This window comes from Ornithorhynchus anatinus, chromosome X1, assembly GCF_004115215.2.
Source record: "Ornithorhynchus anatinus isolate Pmale09 chromosome X1, mOrnAna1.pri.v4, whole genome shotgun sequence".
Lineage (NCBI taxonomy): Eukaryota > Metazoa > Chordata > Mammalia > Monotremata > Ornithorhynchidae > Ornithorhynchus > Ornithorhynchus anatinus.
Window position 1 is genome coordinate 54,535,721 of NC_041749.1, and position 16,541 is coordinate 54,552,261.

The 16,541-nt window shown below is 50.5% G+C and overlaps 2 protein-coding genes across 2 annotated transcripts in view; one reads left to right on the forward strand and one right to left on the reverse strand.

The window, feature by feature from the left end:
- LOC100073450 (cullin-associated NEDD8-dissociated protein 1-like) overlaps positions 1-11,837 on the forward strand; it is a 31,169-nt gene extending 19,332 nt beyond the window's left edge. The window contains exons 10-14 of the mRNA XM_029051993.2: positions 786-2,270; positions 3,516-3,611; positions 3,978-4,147; positions 5,518-5,682; positions 10,550-11,837. Coding sequence (XP_028907826.1) covers positions 786-2,270; positions 3,516-3,611; positions 3,978-4,147; positions 5,518-5,682; positions 10,550-10,726 — 2,093 coding nt within the window. The 3' untranslated portion in view covers positions 10,727-11,837. The remainder of the gene's footprint in view (positions 1-785; positions 2,271-3,515; positions 3,612-3,977; positions 4,148-5,517; positions 5,683-10,549) is intronic.
- RPL32 (ribosomal protein L32) lies at positions 11,833-14,392 on the reverse strand. The gene is made up of 4 exons (XM_001508362.5): positions 14,174-14,392; positions 13,087-13,187; positions 12,761-12,942; positions 11,833-12,006 (listed from the first exon to the last, which is right to left on the reverse strand). Exons 2-4 carry the CDS (start codon positions 13,180-13,182, stop codon positions 11,877-11,879), a joined length of 408 nt encoding a protein of 135 aa, XP_001508412.1. The 5' UTR covers positions 13,183-13,187; positions 14,174-14,392; the 3' UTR covers positions 11,833-11,876.
- Positions 14,393-16,541: the final 2,149 nt, after the last annotated feature.

Below are 16,541 nucleotides of genomic sequence, written 5' to 3' on the forward strand. Positions count from 1 at the left end.
TGCCCAAGTTCACGCAGCAGGAAAGTGGCAGAGTTGCGATTAGAGCCCAGTTCTTCTGACTCCCGGGCCCGTGCTCCTTCCACTGGACTACACTGCTTCCCTGCACCACGTTCCTCCTTCCCCGCTCCTTCCAGACTTTCCGGTCTCAAAGTGAAAGTGGCTGGGCCTGGGGTTTCTAGATAGCCATTAGCCAGTTTCCTCAGAAAGGTCTGTCGGGAGGGACCGGAAAATTGGCACACATCCAGGGTGCCATAAGCCCTGCCCCTCCGCGGGAGTAGCGGGCCAACGAAGCCAGATCCCAAACCTGAAATCTCTCAACCCTAGTTGGGGATATACATCCTGACGCCCGGGTTATCACCGTTGCAGGAAGGGTCATAGCATAGGGGCTGGGGGCCAAATCGATCGATCAGTCTTACTGGGCGCTTACTGTGCAGAGCACTGGGCTGAGCACTTGGGAGAGCACAGTGGAACAAGAGTTAGCAGACAGGTTCCCTGCCCCCAAGGAGCCTCCAGTCTAGAAGAGGCGCTTAAAACGAAAACCCTCCATCCGCCTCTCCCCGTGTCTCCCACCCTCTCTGACCCAAGGCCGCTTGGTCCCCTCTGGCCCTACCGGCCTGTCACCCCGCACCTCCCTACAGATGAACGTGGGCCCCGCCCCGGGGGAAGGCGTGGCTTAGTGGTCCCTCGGACTCGGGGCCTTCCAGGGCCACGGGGGTGAGCTGAGGCTAGCATGCGTCACTTCCTTTCAACCACTTTCAACCGTTTTTATCTCGCCCCCGTGGCAGGAATTGCCTTCTCCCTGGCTAACAAGTTGCATCCCAGCATGCGATTCGACACTTTGTTCTTCTTTCACACTCTCCTGACCACCCATCCCTGCGAGGCCTTCCAGCCGCACATCGCAGCGCTGCTGCCCTCGGTGATGGTCTGCCTCGGCGACCCCCTCAACAAGATCTCTTCCGAGGCCTTGCTGGTTACCCAACAGTTGGTGATGGTTCTCCGGCCCCTGGGCGGGGCTTCCCATTTCGACGCGCGACCCCACGTGCGGCAGATCTTCACAGCCATCCTGGACAAGCTGAAGGCCACCCACCCTGACCAAAAGGTGCAGGAGCAGGCTCTCATTTGCATGGGTCAGGTCGTGTGCCACTTCGGGGACCACCTGGGTGACGAGCTAGAGCCCACGTTGCTCATCTTGGTGGAGAAGCTGAAGCACGAGATCAGCCCGCTGACTACTGTCAAGGCCGTGACCCTGGTGGCGGACTGTTCGCTAAAGGTGGATCTCGGGCCCTTGGTGGGAGAGGCCCTCCCCATCCTGGTGCCCTTCCTACAAACGAACGAATGGAGCTTGAAAACGGCCACCCTGACGGCCCTCAAGACCTTGATGAGGCGCCACAGTGCCGGCCTTACGCCAGCAGCGGTGGAAGTGGTGCTGGCCCAACTGCCCGTCCTCATCAGCGATCGCGACATGCACATCTCCGAGGTGATCGTGAGCTTCCTCACCACCGTGGCTCAGTGCCACCTCGACTCCCTCACCAAAGTCAGCGATTCTCTCCTCCCGAAGATACTCGAGCTGATCTACTCGCCGCTGCTGCACACTGGAGCGCTGCCAACTATCACGGACTTCTTCCGGGCCTGGGTGGGGCCCGGAAGCTACGTGGAGCTGATGAGCCAGCTCATCGACCCCATCTACGACTCGAGCGCCAGCGCCCTCGAACTGCCCAAGCAGACCTATAACTCAGTGGCCACGTGCGTGGCCGCGCTGACCTCCAGCTGCCCCCGGGAGGTTCCTGGGACGGTGAGGCGATTTGTCCAGGATGCCCAGTCCCCCAGCTCAAGCCCAGCGGTGAAGGTGCTGGCCTTCTTTGTGTTGGCCGAGTTGAGGCAGGACGTGAGACGGGAGGAGCATCCAGAGCTGAAGGATGTGCTTCTGGGGGCACTCTCATCCCCCAGTCAGGAGGTGAAGGAGGCAGCATCCTATGCGTTGGGGTTTGTCGGGGCGGCAAACCTCTCCGACTACCTCCCTCGGTTACTGAAAGAGATTATAATCCCCAGCAGAAGACAGTACCTGCTGCTGCAATCCCTGAAGGAACTAATAGGAACCGCCCCCGCCAAGACCCTCAGGCCCTACGTGGAGGCCATATGGGCCCTACTCTTCATACACTGCAAAGACGCCGCAGACTGGGGCCAGAGCGTGGTGGCCAAATGTCTAGCGCAACTAGTGCTTGTGGACCCTGGCCAGCTGCTGCCTCGGCTGAGGGTGAAGCTCTTGTCAGGTAATCGTTCCATTGAACCGTGGTACTGACTGAGTGCGGAGCACTGGACTGAGCGCTGGGGGGAGGAGAGCGGAATAAGTAGATCCCTGCCCTCAAGGAGCTTAAAGCTGGGGGCGGGGAGAAGGACACTAAAACGAATTACGGGCAGGGGAAGCAGTGGACTCCAAAGAGAGTTACGTAAGTGCCCATGGGGCAGGGGTTTAAGAGCTTGGGCAGGGGACGACGGGCTCGAGTGCATGGGCGAGCCAGTGGGGTGGCGGGGGGAAACGGGGCACTGGTCATGGAAGGCTTCCTGGAGGAGATGGCCTTTTGATAAGGAGTTGAGGGAGCAGAGGGCGTTAGAAGAGGATTAAGGCCCAAGAAGTAATCTGCTTTACCCTGAACTGGTCAGACTGGTCTTTCTGCCAGAAAATTTTTCTGGGCCCAGAGATGTGGCCACGGTATTGTAGTGGCTGCGTTTTTTTTTAAATCGGGCTCATAATGAAAGCTAGCAGAAACCCATGAAACCTTTACAGGACTGTACAAAATACCCGTTGCCTGACCGTCTATGATTCACTCTCTCTAGTCTGCCTCTCATCCTCGGCCTTGTCCCTTTCACACTGTATCTCTCTAGGTTTCATGGAAATTTGATGGAGGCCGAGTGCTGCTCCGAGAGCTGCATTTGAGAAACACTTGGTCCTTTACTAGAGAGAAGTGCATCCATTTCTGGTCCCTGTACTTTGAAAAGGATGCAGAGAAACTGGAGAGGGTCCTGAGGAGACCCCTGAAATGACTGACAGGATATAAAATGGGTTCTCTGAGGAACTGGTTAGATAATCGGGGTGTCTGATCTCGGAGAAGAGAAAACTGACGAGGGACTTCATAACTGTCTTCGAGTCTGAGGGGGACTTCGATGAGGCAGATGCTAACTGCTTGTTCTCCATGTCCTCGGGCAACCAAACAGGAAGAAGTGGGCTTATGAGGTAAAGGGAGATGATTCGAGTGGACATAAAGAAGAATTTAGGGATTGCCGGGGTGGTGCAACTCGGAAATAGGCTACCAAGGGAGGTTTTGAAATCTCCATTCTTGGAGGTGTTCAAGAAACCATCTGGTTCAACCCCACTGCCAGCCAGGCAGATGACTTAACTCGGCAACGGAGAGTAGTTCATCCTTTTCTTAAAGTGCCTCGCATTTCTATTGTGCTGTGATGGGATGGTCATTGGTAACTGATCTTCACCAACCGCAGCTGTCTTGTTGGCCTTGCAGATTCCCCCAACATCCGTGGCACCGTAGTCACGTCTGTCAAATTCCTGATCTTCAAATCGGTGCAGCCAATCGATGACCTCCTAGAAGATTGCATAGGTAAACTTCAGCACTGGCCTCCCCCCATGCATTCCTTTGGGCTTGGTACTCATCCTCTAACCGCTACTCCCTCCCGGGTCTGTTCCCAAGCCACCTCCAGCAAAGGGAGCACAGACGGAGGTGCCGGATGAGCCTACGGGCTCGGCCAAGAAAGGACCTACCTTCTTCCCCCGCCCTGAGAGCTGGCAACGGATGGGGTCTCTCCCTTCAGGCTCCCTTCAGGCTCCGAGGGGTCTTCGGGCAAAAAATCCCTGCTGTGGCACGAGACGCCCCGCTGACTGAGGTGACGAGGTTGGAGGTTTGTGCTTTTAGTACATAGAACGGCCCAGACTCACCCCACTCCTTTCTGCTATCCCCCCCTTCCAGGAGATTTCTTAGAAACTCTTCAGGACTCGGATTTCAACGTCTGCCAGGTTGCACTGGCCTTGTTTATCATCCTCGCACACAACAAACCCTCACTGATCCGAGATCGCCTAGACACCCTATTGCCCCACGTGTACATCAAGACCAAGGTCTGTCGGGCGCTCATCCGGGAGGTACGTTGAGAACGGGGCTGGCACGGACTGGGAACTTCACTGGAGATCCCCGCTGAAGTGGGATCTAGGACGTCTTGAGTTTCCACCAAGAAACCAGTAGAGGAGGAAGGTCTCCGCTTAGGCACTGGGGCCCCCTCACAACTGGGTGGCACTGGGAGTGCTGTCTCAAAGCCTCCTTTGGGGGCTCAAGCTGAGGAGGTGAACCTAAGCAACTATCAGGTGGGATAATTAAGATAAGGATGTGGGTGTGGGTCCCTTGAGGGAATGAGGCAGCAAGTGAAGCCTTTTGAGATTAAAATCATCCCCGTGACACCCCCCCCCCCCACTCCCCCCCAATGAAAGGAAATAGGATGTTTCTCATGGGAATAACATTAAATTTGGGGAGGGGGGAGAAGGGGGAGGCGAGAGTCTCAAACTTTCTATGTTTTCTGAGTTCCCCCCTCATCCCAGACTAAAGACTGTTCTAAGCATGTTCCAACGTGACTGATTTTTGAATAAATTTCATTGCTACAAATGGATAACAAACCGTGGAAACACACTGGCATTCTTGGGTGGTGACCGGACACTTTCAGTAGATTTTAAAGTAGTCCTATCAAAGACATTCATTTTTACGTACACATTGAAAGGAGATGTGCAGTGTCCTTTAGCCAGTCACAGATCCCTCTTCCCACTACTGTTTTTCCCCTTTCCTTTAAGCTGAAAGAAACTCTTGAATATTTTCACCCGATAAAAGATCGCAAGTATTGCGGAAGCAGCATGGCTTAGTGGCAAGAGCACATGCCTGGGAGTCAGAGGACCTAGGTTCTAATCCCAGTTCTGCCATTTGTTTGCTGGGTAACTTTGGGCAAGTCACTTAACTTCTCAGTGCTTCAGTTTCTCCAACTGTAAAATGGGGATTCAAAACCCGTTCTCCCTCCTACTTAGACCGTGAGCCCCATACGGGTCAAGGACAGTGCCCAACCTGATTCAGTGTTTCTCCCCCAGTGCTTAGAACAGTGCTTGACACATAGGAAGTACTTTACAAATACATTTTAAAAAAAGAGTAACCCTGGCCGAATAACAGAACCACCACGTAAACGATGTAAAGCCTCCTTTCCTGATGCTGAACTGGATTTACTTGGAGACCTGGAACAGGTCATTTCCCTTCTGTTTCTCAGTTTCTCCACCCACAGGATAAAGCCACCATAATTGCTATATCTTGGAGGGTGGTCGTGAGAAACGGTGAACTGAAAATGCTTTAAAGAGATGGCAGAATATAGTGATGCTGTAGCAGCCATGACAGTGATCATGTATTACCTGGGGTTGAGCTTCCCGACCCAGGGGAGCCTCTGTATTGCTGAGCCTGACGGCCTCTGCTGCTTCTTTTCGAGGTGGAGATGGGTCCATTTAAACATCGTGTGGACGACGGCCTAGACCTCAGGAAGACTGCCTTTGAGTGCCTGTATACACTGCTGGACAGCTGCCTGGATAAGCTCAACATCTACGAGTATTTAGAACATGTCGAGGAGGGGTTGAATGATCATTACGACATCAAGGTAACTGGCTGTTTCTCCTTCCACCTTTCCCCTTAACTGAACCTCTCGGAGGCGAGGTCCACACTGGCTGGCAAGGAGTCCATTCCAAAGGGACTCAACATTTGCTCTGGTGGCTATTTATGATCAATCAGTGGTACTGAGCACTTGTGTGCAGAGCATTCTACTAAGCGCTGACGGGCCTCTATTCCATCCTGATCCTCCTCCAACCTCTCAGCCGACCAGCCCCTTCTCTTGGAAACTTGATCCAACCTTGACTTCACTGACACTGACCCTTCCGGGTTCTCCTCCTCTCTGGTCACTGCTTCTCAGTCTCTTTCACGGGCTCCTCCTCTGCCCCTCACCCCTTTACATGGGGAAGTCCCTCAAGGCTCAGTTCTGGATCCCCTTCTATTCTCAACCAATCAATGCTATTTACTGAGTGCTTACTATGTGGAGAGCGCTGTGCTAGGGGCCCGGAAGAGTACAACACAATTAGTGGGTATGTTCCCTGCCCATAACAAGCTTACAGTCTGGGAGGGGAGACAGACAATAACGTAAGTAATTTATAATCTAAAGATATGTATGTAAGTGTTGTGGGGTAGGGTGAATATCAGGTGTACAGAGGTCGGAGATCCAAGCACATGGACAACGCAGAAGGGAGAGCAAGCTGGCCATGTTTCCCTACTTCTCAAGCACCTCCAGTGGTTGCCCATCCACCTCCGCATCAGACAGAAACTCCTGACCGTCAGCTTTAAAGCACTCAAATCGCCTTGCCCCCTCCCACCTCACCTCGCTGCTTTCCTACTACAACCCAGCCCGCACATTTCGATCCTCTAGCGCCAACCTACTCAGATGTACCCATCTCACTGTTTACCTCTCGCTCGTGACCTTCAACGCCCTTCCCCTTTAAGTCACACCATCACTCTCCTCACCTTCAAAGCCTTACTGAAGGCACATCTCCCAGAGGCCTTCCCCACCTAAGCCCTCCTTCCCTCTTCTCCCACTCCCTTCTACCTTGGCCTGGCACTCGGATTTGCACCCTTTATTCACCCCTCCCTCAGCCCCACAACACTTACATACATTTCCAGAATTTCTTTCTATTCACGTTTATCTCCCCATCTAGACCGTGAGCGCACTCTGGGCAGGGAACATGGCTACCAACTGTTACACTGTACCTTCCCAAGTGCTTAGTACAGTACTCTGCATGGTAAGTGCCCAATAAGTGATTGATAGGGAGAATACGGTAGAGTGGAATCGGTAGACACCGTCCCTGTCCACGAGGAGTTACAGACTAGCTGGGGAGACAGACATTTAAAGTGAGTGATAGATATTGCACGTAATTGCTGTGGGGCTGAGGGTGGGGTGAATGTCAATAATGATGGTATTTGTTAGGCGCTTACTACGTGCCAAGCACTGTTCTAAGCACTGAAGTGCTTAAATGGGTATATAAGGTCCTCTGCTCAGTGTGGCATTTCTTAATTTCTTCTGAAGCTATGGCTGTATAGTAGTATTGCTGTGTGCAGAGCATCCTGCCAAGTCTCAGGAGAGCACAACAGAACTAGGAATATGTGATTCATTCATTCATTCATTCAATAGTATTTATTGAGCGCTTACTATGTGCAGAGCACTGTACTAAGCGCTTGGGATGAACAAGTCGGCAACAGATAGAGACAGTCCCTGCCGTTTGACGGGCTTACAGTCTAATCGGGGGAGACGGACAGACAAGAACAATGGCACTAAACAGCGTCAAGGGGAAGAACATCTCGTAAAAACAATGGCAACTAAATAGAATCAAGGCAATGTACAATTCATTAACAAAATAAATAGGGTAACGAAAATATATACAGTTGAGCGGACGGGTACAGTGCTGTGGGGATGGGAAGGGAGAGGTGGAGGAGCAGAGGGAAAAGGGGAAAATGAGGCTTTAGCTGCGGAGAGGTAAAGGGGGGATGGCAGAGGGAGTAGAGGGGGAAGAGGAGCTCAGTCTGGGAAGGCCTCTTGGAGGAGGTGATTTTTAAGTAAGGTTTTGAAGAGGGAAAGAGAATCAGTTTGGCGGAGGTGAGGAGGGAGGGCGTTCCAGGACCGCGGGAGGACGTGACCCAGGGGTCGACGGCGGGATAGGCGAGACCGAGGGACGGCGAGGAGGTGGGCGGCAGAGGAGCGGAGCGTGCGGGGTGGGCGGTAGAAAGAGAGAAGGGAGGAGAGGTAGGAAGGGGCAAGGTGATGGAGAGCCTTGAAGCCTAGAGTGAGGAGTTTTTGTTTGGAGCGGAGGTCGATAGGCAACCACTGGAGTTGTTTAAGAAGGGGAGTGACATGCCCAGATCGTTTCTGCAGGAAGATGAGCCGGGCAGCGGAGTGAAGAATAGACCGGAGCGGGGCAAGAGAGGAGGAAGGGAGGTCAGAGAGAAGGCTGACACAGTAGTCTAGCCGGGATATAACGAGAGCCCGTAATAGTAAGGTAGCCGTTTGGGTGGAGAGGAAAGGGCGGATCTTGGCGATATTGTAGAGGTGAAACCGGCAGGTCTTGGTAACGGATAGGATGTGTGGGGTGAACGAGAGGGACGAGTCAAGGATGACACCGAGATTGCGGGCCTGAGAGACGGGAAGGATGGTCGTGCCATCCACGGTGATGGAGAAGTCTGGGAGCGGACCGGGCTTGGGAGGGAAGATGAGGAGCTCAGTCTTGCTCATGTTGAGTTTTAGGTGGCGGGCCGACATCCAGGTGGAGACGTCCCGGAGGCAGGAGGAGATGCGAGCCTGAAGGGAGGGGGAGAGGACAGGGGCGGAGATGTAGATCTGCGTGTCATCTGCGTAGAGATGGTAGTCAAAGCCGTGAGAGCGAATGAGTTCACCGAGGGAGTGAGTGTAAATGGAGAACAGAAGAGGGCCAAGAACTGACCCTTGAGGAACTCCAACAGTTAAAGGATGGGAGGGGGAGGAGGCTCCAGCGTAGGAGACCGAGAATGATCGGCCAGAGAGGTAAGAGGAGAACCAGGAGAGGACAGAGTCCGTGAAGCCAAGGTGAGATAAGGTACGGAGGAGGAGGGGATGGTCGACAGTGTCAAAGGCAGCAGAGAGGTCAAGGAGGATCAGAATGGAGTAGGAGCCATTGGATTTGGCAAGAAGGAGATCATGGGTGACCTTAGAGAGAGCAGTCTCGGTAGAGTGGAGGGGACGGAAGCCAGATTGGAGGGGGTCTAGGAGAGAATGGGAGTTAAGGAATTCTAGGCATCGATTGTAGACGACTCGTTCTAAGATTTTGGAAAGGAAGGGTAGTAGGGAGATAGGACGATAACTGGAGGGGGAAGTGGGGTCAAGAGTGGGTTTTTTTAGGATGGGGGAGACGTGGGCGTGTTTGAAGGCAGAGGGGAAGGAGCCCTCTGTGATGTGATCCCTGCCCTTAAGGAACTCACTGTCTAGTTGGGGGAGACAAGACAAATAAACCACAGCTAAGAATCAATAGAGCATAAGTGTAAAAAAGATATGTGCATCAGTGATAAAGGGAATTGGAGGGCGGGGGGAGACATTGAGTGTAGAAGGGGTAGTTGGGGGAGATGAAAAATTCATCAGGGAAGGTCTCCTATAGAGGGGCTTTCAGGACTTTGAAGGTGGGGAGAGCAGTGGTCTGTCTGACAGAAAGTGTGAGGGAGTTTCAGACAGTAGGAGCATGTGAGCAAGAATTGGAAGGGAGAGAGGAAAGCAGACCATGAGTAGGTTAGCTGAAGAACCAGTGCTCTGGAGCTGGGGTGTAGTGCCCATTGTGGGCAAAGCTTGTCTCTTTACTGCTGAATTGTACTTTCCAAGCGCTTAATACAGTGCTCTGCACACACTAAGTGCTCAATAAATACGATTGATCAAATGAATGAATGAGAAAAGAATGGATATTTACTTACCTATTTGTACTGTCTCCCCCACTAGACTGAGCTCGTTGTGGGCAGGAATGTGTCTATTTGTTGTTATATTTTACTCTCCCCAAGGGTAAGTGCTCAATAAATACAATTAAATGAATGAGTGAATGAATAAGGAGGATTCAGTGCCCTAAAGCCAAGAGTCAGCATTTCTGCTTGATGCAGAGGGGAATGGGTAACACTTGTGGGCGTTTTGTTTAGGACAGGGCTCTGCACATAGTAAGCGCTCAATCACTGTGATTGATTTTGAGTTGGAGAGGCATACACAGAACGGCACCCTACAAAAATGACCCAGGCAGCTCAAGTGGAGAGACTAATGTGGCTTAGTGGAAAGAGCACGGGCTTGGGAGTCAGAGGTCATGGGTTCTAATGCCCACTCTGCCACTCGTCTATGTGACCTTGGGCAAGCCACAACTTCTCTGAAGCTAACTCATTTGTAAAATGGGGTTTAAGACTGTGAGCCCCATGTGGGACAACCTTGTATCTACCCCAGCACCTAGAACAGTGCTTGGCAAGCGCTGAACAAATACCATCATTATGAGGCAGAGCGATCGGTGGAGACTGGAGTAGGTTGAGTGCTTGGACCAGTGTGGTGGCCACCGGATGAAAAGGGGCGGATAGTGGAAACGCTGAATAAGCAGGATTTGGTGGCAGGCTGAAATGGGATCAAAGAAGGAAGTTAAGGACAATGCCAAGGATGTAGCCTGGAGAAATGGGAAATATGGTGTTGTCGATGGTGATGGGAAAATTTGATGGAGAGTTTAAGAAGGGATAGGGAGTCCAGTTTTGGACCCAGTTCAGATGCTGGTGGCCACGATTAAGGAGACATCCAGATGGACACCTACCCCCTCTTTACCTCGATTTATCGTTTTAGGCTGATTTTGGGGAGGCCGGGAGGATTGGTTGACATTTTATTAACTGTTCCTGTGCGAAATCTCGTTACCACAAAATGTTTTTCACACTATCTTCTGTCCTGGTAGATGCTGATTTTCATCTTACTGAATAGGCTGTCCAAGCTGTGCCCCCTGGATTTGCTGCCGAAGATAGAAGGCCTCCTTGAACCCCTCAGAATCATTTGCACAAGTGAAATACCCTCCTCCCCAATATGGCATCACCTCACCAGCTCCCCTGTGCAAATATTCCCACCACGGGGTTAGCGAGACTAACCCAGCACATACGAAGGCAAGTTTAGTCAGCCAAATAACTCCAATGGTAACAAGTGACCCCGATCAATAGTAACACTGACCCAAGTTTAGGGTAAATGGAAACCCAGTTTTCAAAGCAATAAACGATTTTAATTCCTTACATTTTCACCCTAATTTAAACTCTGAAATGCCCCCATTTAACTGTTATGAAAATTAGCATGTATGGGGGTTGCCAGTCTTTGCACTTTAAGGGGTCTTAAACCCCAAACTGAGCCAAGAAAATTTTTTCTCCGAGTCTTTTTTCCTCTAAGGATTTATCAAAAGCTTTTTGTACTCAGTAAGTTACATATCCTGTGTGCACTAAGCCAACTGAGTTAGCAACAGGCCAAGTTTATCTCAACATTGACATCTGCCATGAAGCCAAATGCATTACTACCAATCCATCATTACCCAAGACCATTTCTCTCTATCAAGTAGTGCAGGTTTTTCAGTAAACTGATGCTTTTGAGCCACTCCACCCCCACCTAGTTGCACTTGGGGGTTTCAACACTTGTCATTTTGCAGTCTTCCTCAAATTAGGGCCAACACCAAAATGGCTTAACTGTGAAGGCATGCAAAACTCTTATGCACTTAAGTCAGTAGATACTACTTAATCTTCCTTTCAACCCTGCAATGCATACTTCTTGCGCCTTCCCTGGGATAAATTATTTTAAGAGCGCTAAGCAGTTGCCCCTCCCCATAACCATCTGAGGGGAACTGAAAGACCAAACGAAATGGTAGGCTTTTCTTAAAGAATCCATAGTTGGAAAAAAATTCCATTGCATATTGCTCAAGATCATTTTAGGGCAAAGGATTGTTTTTAAGCTTAAGCATCTTTTTAAGCTTAATATAAAACCATGCAAAAATCCCAAATGCGCCCCCCCCCCCCCAATAATTATTAGTTGCTAACCAGTAACTCCTACAGAGCACTACCAAATCTAGTTCTCAACCCCACATACTCCCTATAGCCACATGGTGGGTAAGTTAAGTTGCACATTTTAGTATAAGGATGCCATGTGTAGAATTCATGAGAATGTCAAGAATCGCCATCATAAAAAAAAAAAAATAAAGTCGTCAAATCCAGGCAGTGGTTTGGATGTTTTATTAAGCTTAAAGTTGCAGTTTACTCATTTTCCTCACTGCGCAGTCTGGCATTTGCATTGGTGATCTTGATGGCCAACTGGGCTGCTCTCTCCACAATTACCTTGCGACTCTTGGAGGAAACATTGTGAGCAATCTCGGCACAGTAAGTTCTGAAAGAAAATGGACTCAGTTGAATAAGCTAGGCACCAACCCCCGGGGCGTATCTTCTAATCAACGGCGCCTCCTGACGTCCTCGTAAGTATACCTAATCCACTCCTAAGTTATTAAATGATTCTAGCGTTCATATAATGACTAGCCATATGCCTTTTTGTTCAGGGAAAGAGCTTTAGTGATGCATAAGCCAAAGTCAGGAAGCCTGGGTTCTCTTCCACTTGCCTGTGTGACCTTGGGCAAGTCACTCAACTTCTCTGGGCCTCAATTTCCTCATCTGTAAAATGGGGATTCAAGACCTGTTCTCTCTCCCCACTTTAGAATGGGAGCTCCCTGTGGGCCAAGGACTGGTCTCCTGACAATACCTACCCTAGAGAAGCGGCTTAGCTCAGTGGAGAGCACGGGTTTGGGAGTCAGAGGTCATGGGCTCTAATCCCAGTTCCACCACTCATCAGCTGTGTGACTTTGGGCAAGCCACTCAACTTCTCTGTGCCTCAATTCCCTAATCTGTAAAAATGGGGATTAGGACTGTGAGCCCCACATGGGACAACCTGATTACCTTGTATCCCCCACCCCAAGTACTTAGAACAGTGCTTGGCACATAACGCATACTGAGTGCTAAAATACCCAAACCATTACGCCACGTAAAAAAGCGACCCCCACAGTGGTAAATTACTTCCTCTCTGGCTGCCGCCCACATGCCACAGATACCGATTTCTGGGACTGTAGTTTCTAAGAGCCACCAAAACTCACTTGTTGCACATCAAAAGCACTTCCAGCTCTTTGGTATTATGCACCAAAAACTTTTTGAATCCCGAGGGCAGCATGTGCTTGGTCTTCTTATTGCTGCCATAACCAATGTTGGGCATCAAAATCTGGCCCTTGAATCTCCTGCGCACTCTGTTGTCAATGCCTCTTGGCTTACGCCAGTTGCGCTGTAAGGAAAGAACACCAATGTTACCATGGCAATCAGCAACCGGTCCTCTGGAAGACACAGGCTCCCTAAAGATAGGTCGTCCATTCGCTCATCCCTCACCGCCCCTCAAACTTGCAAGCCAACTTTCACGACAATCACTCACCCTTATCTTGACATAACGATCCGACTGGTGGCGGATAAACTTCTTAGTTCTCTTCTTGACGATCTTAGGTTTGACGAGGGGCCTGAGGGCAGGCATGGTGTCTAGGAGGAAGAGGAGTCAGACTACGTAGTAAGCACTCGATAAATACCATCGACTGAACGGTCAGAGCAACGCCACTGGTGCAGACCGTCCTATCCGGTTCCCAGGGACTTGGGGGCAGACGGCCTTCCCCTCGCTAGCCACTGGCCAAGCTCGGAATGGAATGGATAGGCCTCTGCTTGACTCTCCCTCCCGTAGCAGAGGCTGGGAGAGGGCTAGAAACTCTCCACCTGCGATCCTGAAAGGTAGGAGCTAAACTCTACACCGTGAACCCGTTTTGGGCAGGAATTGGCGCTCTGTATTGTTGTATTGGACTTTCCCAAGCGCTCAGTACGGTGCTCTGCACACATTAAACGCCTAATAACTACTACGACCGAACGAACAGATCCAAGCCAGTTTACACGGCAACACGCCCGCGCACTAGGCAAACGCGAATCGCTTTCCACCTCGTGAAAGGAAGTCGATATTGCCCTCCCTCCCTAACCCTCCCGTTAGTAAAACCCACTCAGGGATGGGAGATTCAAGCCCCTCACCCCCATATCCGGGGAGATTTCCCCGCCTTTTCCCTTCCACCGAAAGGAAGCAAAAGGGGCCTCGCTTTAACATTTCATTCGAAATCCAGCCTCAGTAGAGGGGCTGATCGTCGCCCCCGCTCCCCTCTCCCTCCCCCGATGATGCCGCGTGGGTATCTTCACCCCGAAACCGGGCCCGCATTCTCGCGGGCGCCCACCCTCCAATCTCAGAGCAAAATCCTCTGTACACCACCCAAATGGGAGGCAGCCGTAGGAACGGAAGGAGAACCGGCTTTTGGAAAGGCCCCGCTCCTCTGCCCTGGGCAATCCCGCTCCGCCTTTGGCAACGCGCGACGGGCACCCCGGGTGCCATCAACGCGTCTTAACAAACAGAAGCTGATGCTGTTCCTCCTTTAGCGGAGCTGGAAGCAAACGAAGGCTCCCCAGAGCGCGGATGGCACCGGATTAAAACTCACCGACAAAAGAATGACAACCTCCCCAACAGCAGCGCCTCTGAAGAGAGCGAAAAAGAGGCGGAGCGCAAGGGCTGATGGGACTTAAACTCTAGGTCCTGGCAGGATGCAGCGACGGGATTTCCATTTTGATTTCCGCCAAAGAAATCTAACTCGACTGAATTAAGGTCGGTTGAGCATTACCAATCTGATATCTCCATTTTGGTAATTTTTAAAAGGTGAGAATTACCCTTAGAACCTGTACCGGTGTTAGGAAATCTGGATGACGTATTGTGAACTTTCAGGACCTGGCAGGAAAACTACTTCCGCTTGATTTTGTGTTCGGCGTTAAGGGATTTCATCTATTCTGCTCGTCGCTTGAAAAGTGGTGTCCATTCTGTCGTATCTATTGAGCGCTTACCGTGGGCAGAGCACTGTCCTGAACGCTTTGGAAAGTGCAACAATAAGCAGTGACGTTCCCTACCCCAAAATAGTAGCGCAGCTCGTCCGGAAACTAAGTATTTCTGAAGCGCCACCTAAGCCCTCGTGTAGTACAGTCCAGTGTAGTCCACTCGGTAAAGCGCTCAATAAATACGATTGAAAGGTGGAGCTGATGCTATAACGGGCATGCAGAAATATTTACCGGTAGTTGGGGCTGGAGGAGGAACAACGTTTAGATAGAGAGTGGAACGAATATGCCAGGGTGCAGTGTAAGGATAAATAAAAAATAATTGACTATAAAATGTCAATATACATATATAAATAAGTACAGGGGGTTGGGGAGAGCGTTATGGCGTAGTGGATAGAAAATGGGCCTGGGCGTCAGAAGGTTCTAACTCCGCTCCGCCGCTTGTCTGCTGTGTGACCTTGGGCCAGTCACTTCACTTTTCTGTGCCTCAGTTACCTCATCTGTAAAATGGGGATGGAGAATGTGAGCCCCACGTGGGACGGGGACTGTGTCCAACCTGATTTGCTCCTATCCACCCCTGGGCTTAGTACGGTGCCTGGGCACATAGGAAAAGCTTAACAAATACCACGATTGATGGGAAATGACACCACCCTGAACCACTCAAAATGTGGTCCTTGGAGAATACAAAGAAGTCAGAAACTGCTCACTATGCTTTGTACTTCCATGAAGCTATTTTTCAAAAGATCTCAGTTATTTACAGATGTGATTAAAAAAAAATTGTGCTATTTGTTAAACGCTTACTATGTGCCAAGCACTGCACTAAGCGCTGGGGTAGATACAAGATATTCAGGTCCCACATGGGGCACAAAGTCTGAGTAGGAGGGAGAACAGGGATTGAATCCCTATTTTGCCGATGAGGGAACTGAGGCACAGAGAAGTGAAGTGACCTGCCCAAGGTCACACAGCAGGTAAGTGGCAGATCTGGGATTAGAACCCAGGCCCTTTGACTTCCAGACCCATGCGCTTTCCACTAAGCCACCCTGTCTCTCATGGCAGTTCTATTATTCATAGCCCTCACACTTATTGATGGTGGCCCCCCCCCCCCCCAGAGGTCTCCCGCCAGCCCAGAGGAAAAATGATCCACTAATTCAATTATTATTACGGTAGTAAGCTATTTATCCAAACTACCTGAGACCAAGGAACATGCATATCAAAGGTATGGCTAACCCAACCCGATTATGTTTGGCCGTCTTGGAGGGGTCCGGGTGGGGGATCGAATTGTCTTCAAGTTATCCAAGCCTCTGAAAAAATGAGCTGAACTAACCTCATTTCAAAGGATGGATCATCGAGATAATCAGCTTTTTTCCCATATATCAGAAATCTGCCATCCCTAGGACAGATTTTTAGATTTACGAGCCACAGATTTTGGGCTGAGCATACCCTGGTCTGAGCAAGGGTCTCTCCACCCCAGCGCTTAGTACAGTGCCTGCCACATAGTAAGCACTTAACAAACACAATTATAATTGTTATAATAGGTTAGCTAGTATATGCCGTGTTACATCCAGGTAACCCAGGTGCAAATTGGAGAAACTTGCCCTGAATGCACAAATCTGTAGTTGTGCTTCCATGCTAGGCTGCAGATTTGGGATATGTACTGTGATTTTTGATTTACTGCATTATCAGCACCACCACTATTGGGGAACTATTCTAATTATTTCCACTCTGAACTAATCTAATAGCCCTTCACCCGATCACCTTGGACCTCCTGCAGTGGAGACAGGTTGGGAAAATCATCGTGTGGACGGTTTAAGTTTTTCGTCCTTCCTTTAGGGCTAAAATAATCTCACTCTTCTGCCATTCGAATGCTTGAGTTTTACCAAAGAGAGCAAGAGCTGTTTCTCCTATTAGGCCGTCCCCGCAGCGCTTATGTATGTATCTGTAATTTTATTTATTTAATACTAATGTTCCGCCCCCCCCGCCCCG

What these genes read in the sequence shown, in the direction of transcription:
- RPL32 (XM_001508362.5), bottom strand. Translation starts at nt 13,182, where the DNA reads ATGCCTGCCCTCAGGCCCCTCGTCAAACCTAAGATCGTCAAGAAGAGA. An exon ending in ATCGTTATGTCAAGATAAGG is followed by an intron (nt 12,943 to 13,086) that starts GTGAGTGATTGT and finishes CTTTCCTTACAG; the next exon opens with CGCAACTGGCGTAAGCCAAG. An exon ending in GTGCTTTTGATGTGCAACAA is followed by an intron (nt 12,007 to 12,760) that starts GTGAGTTTTGGT and finishes ATTTTCTTTCAG; the next exon opens with AACTTACTGTGCCGAGATTG.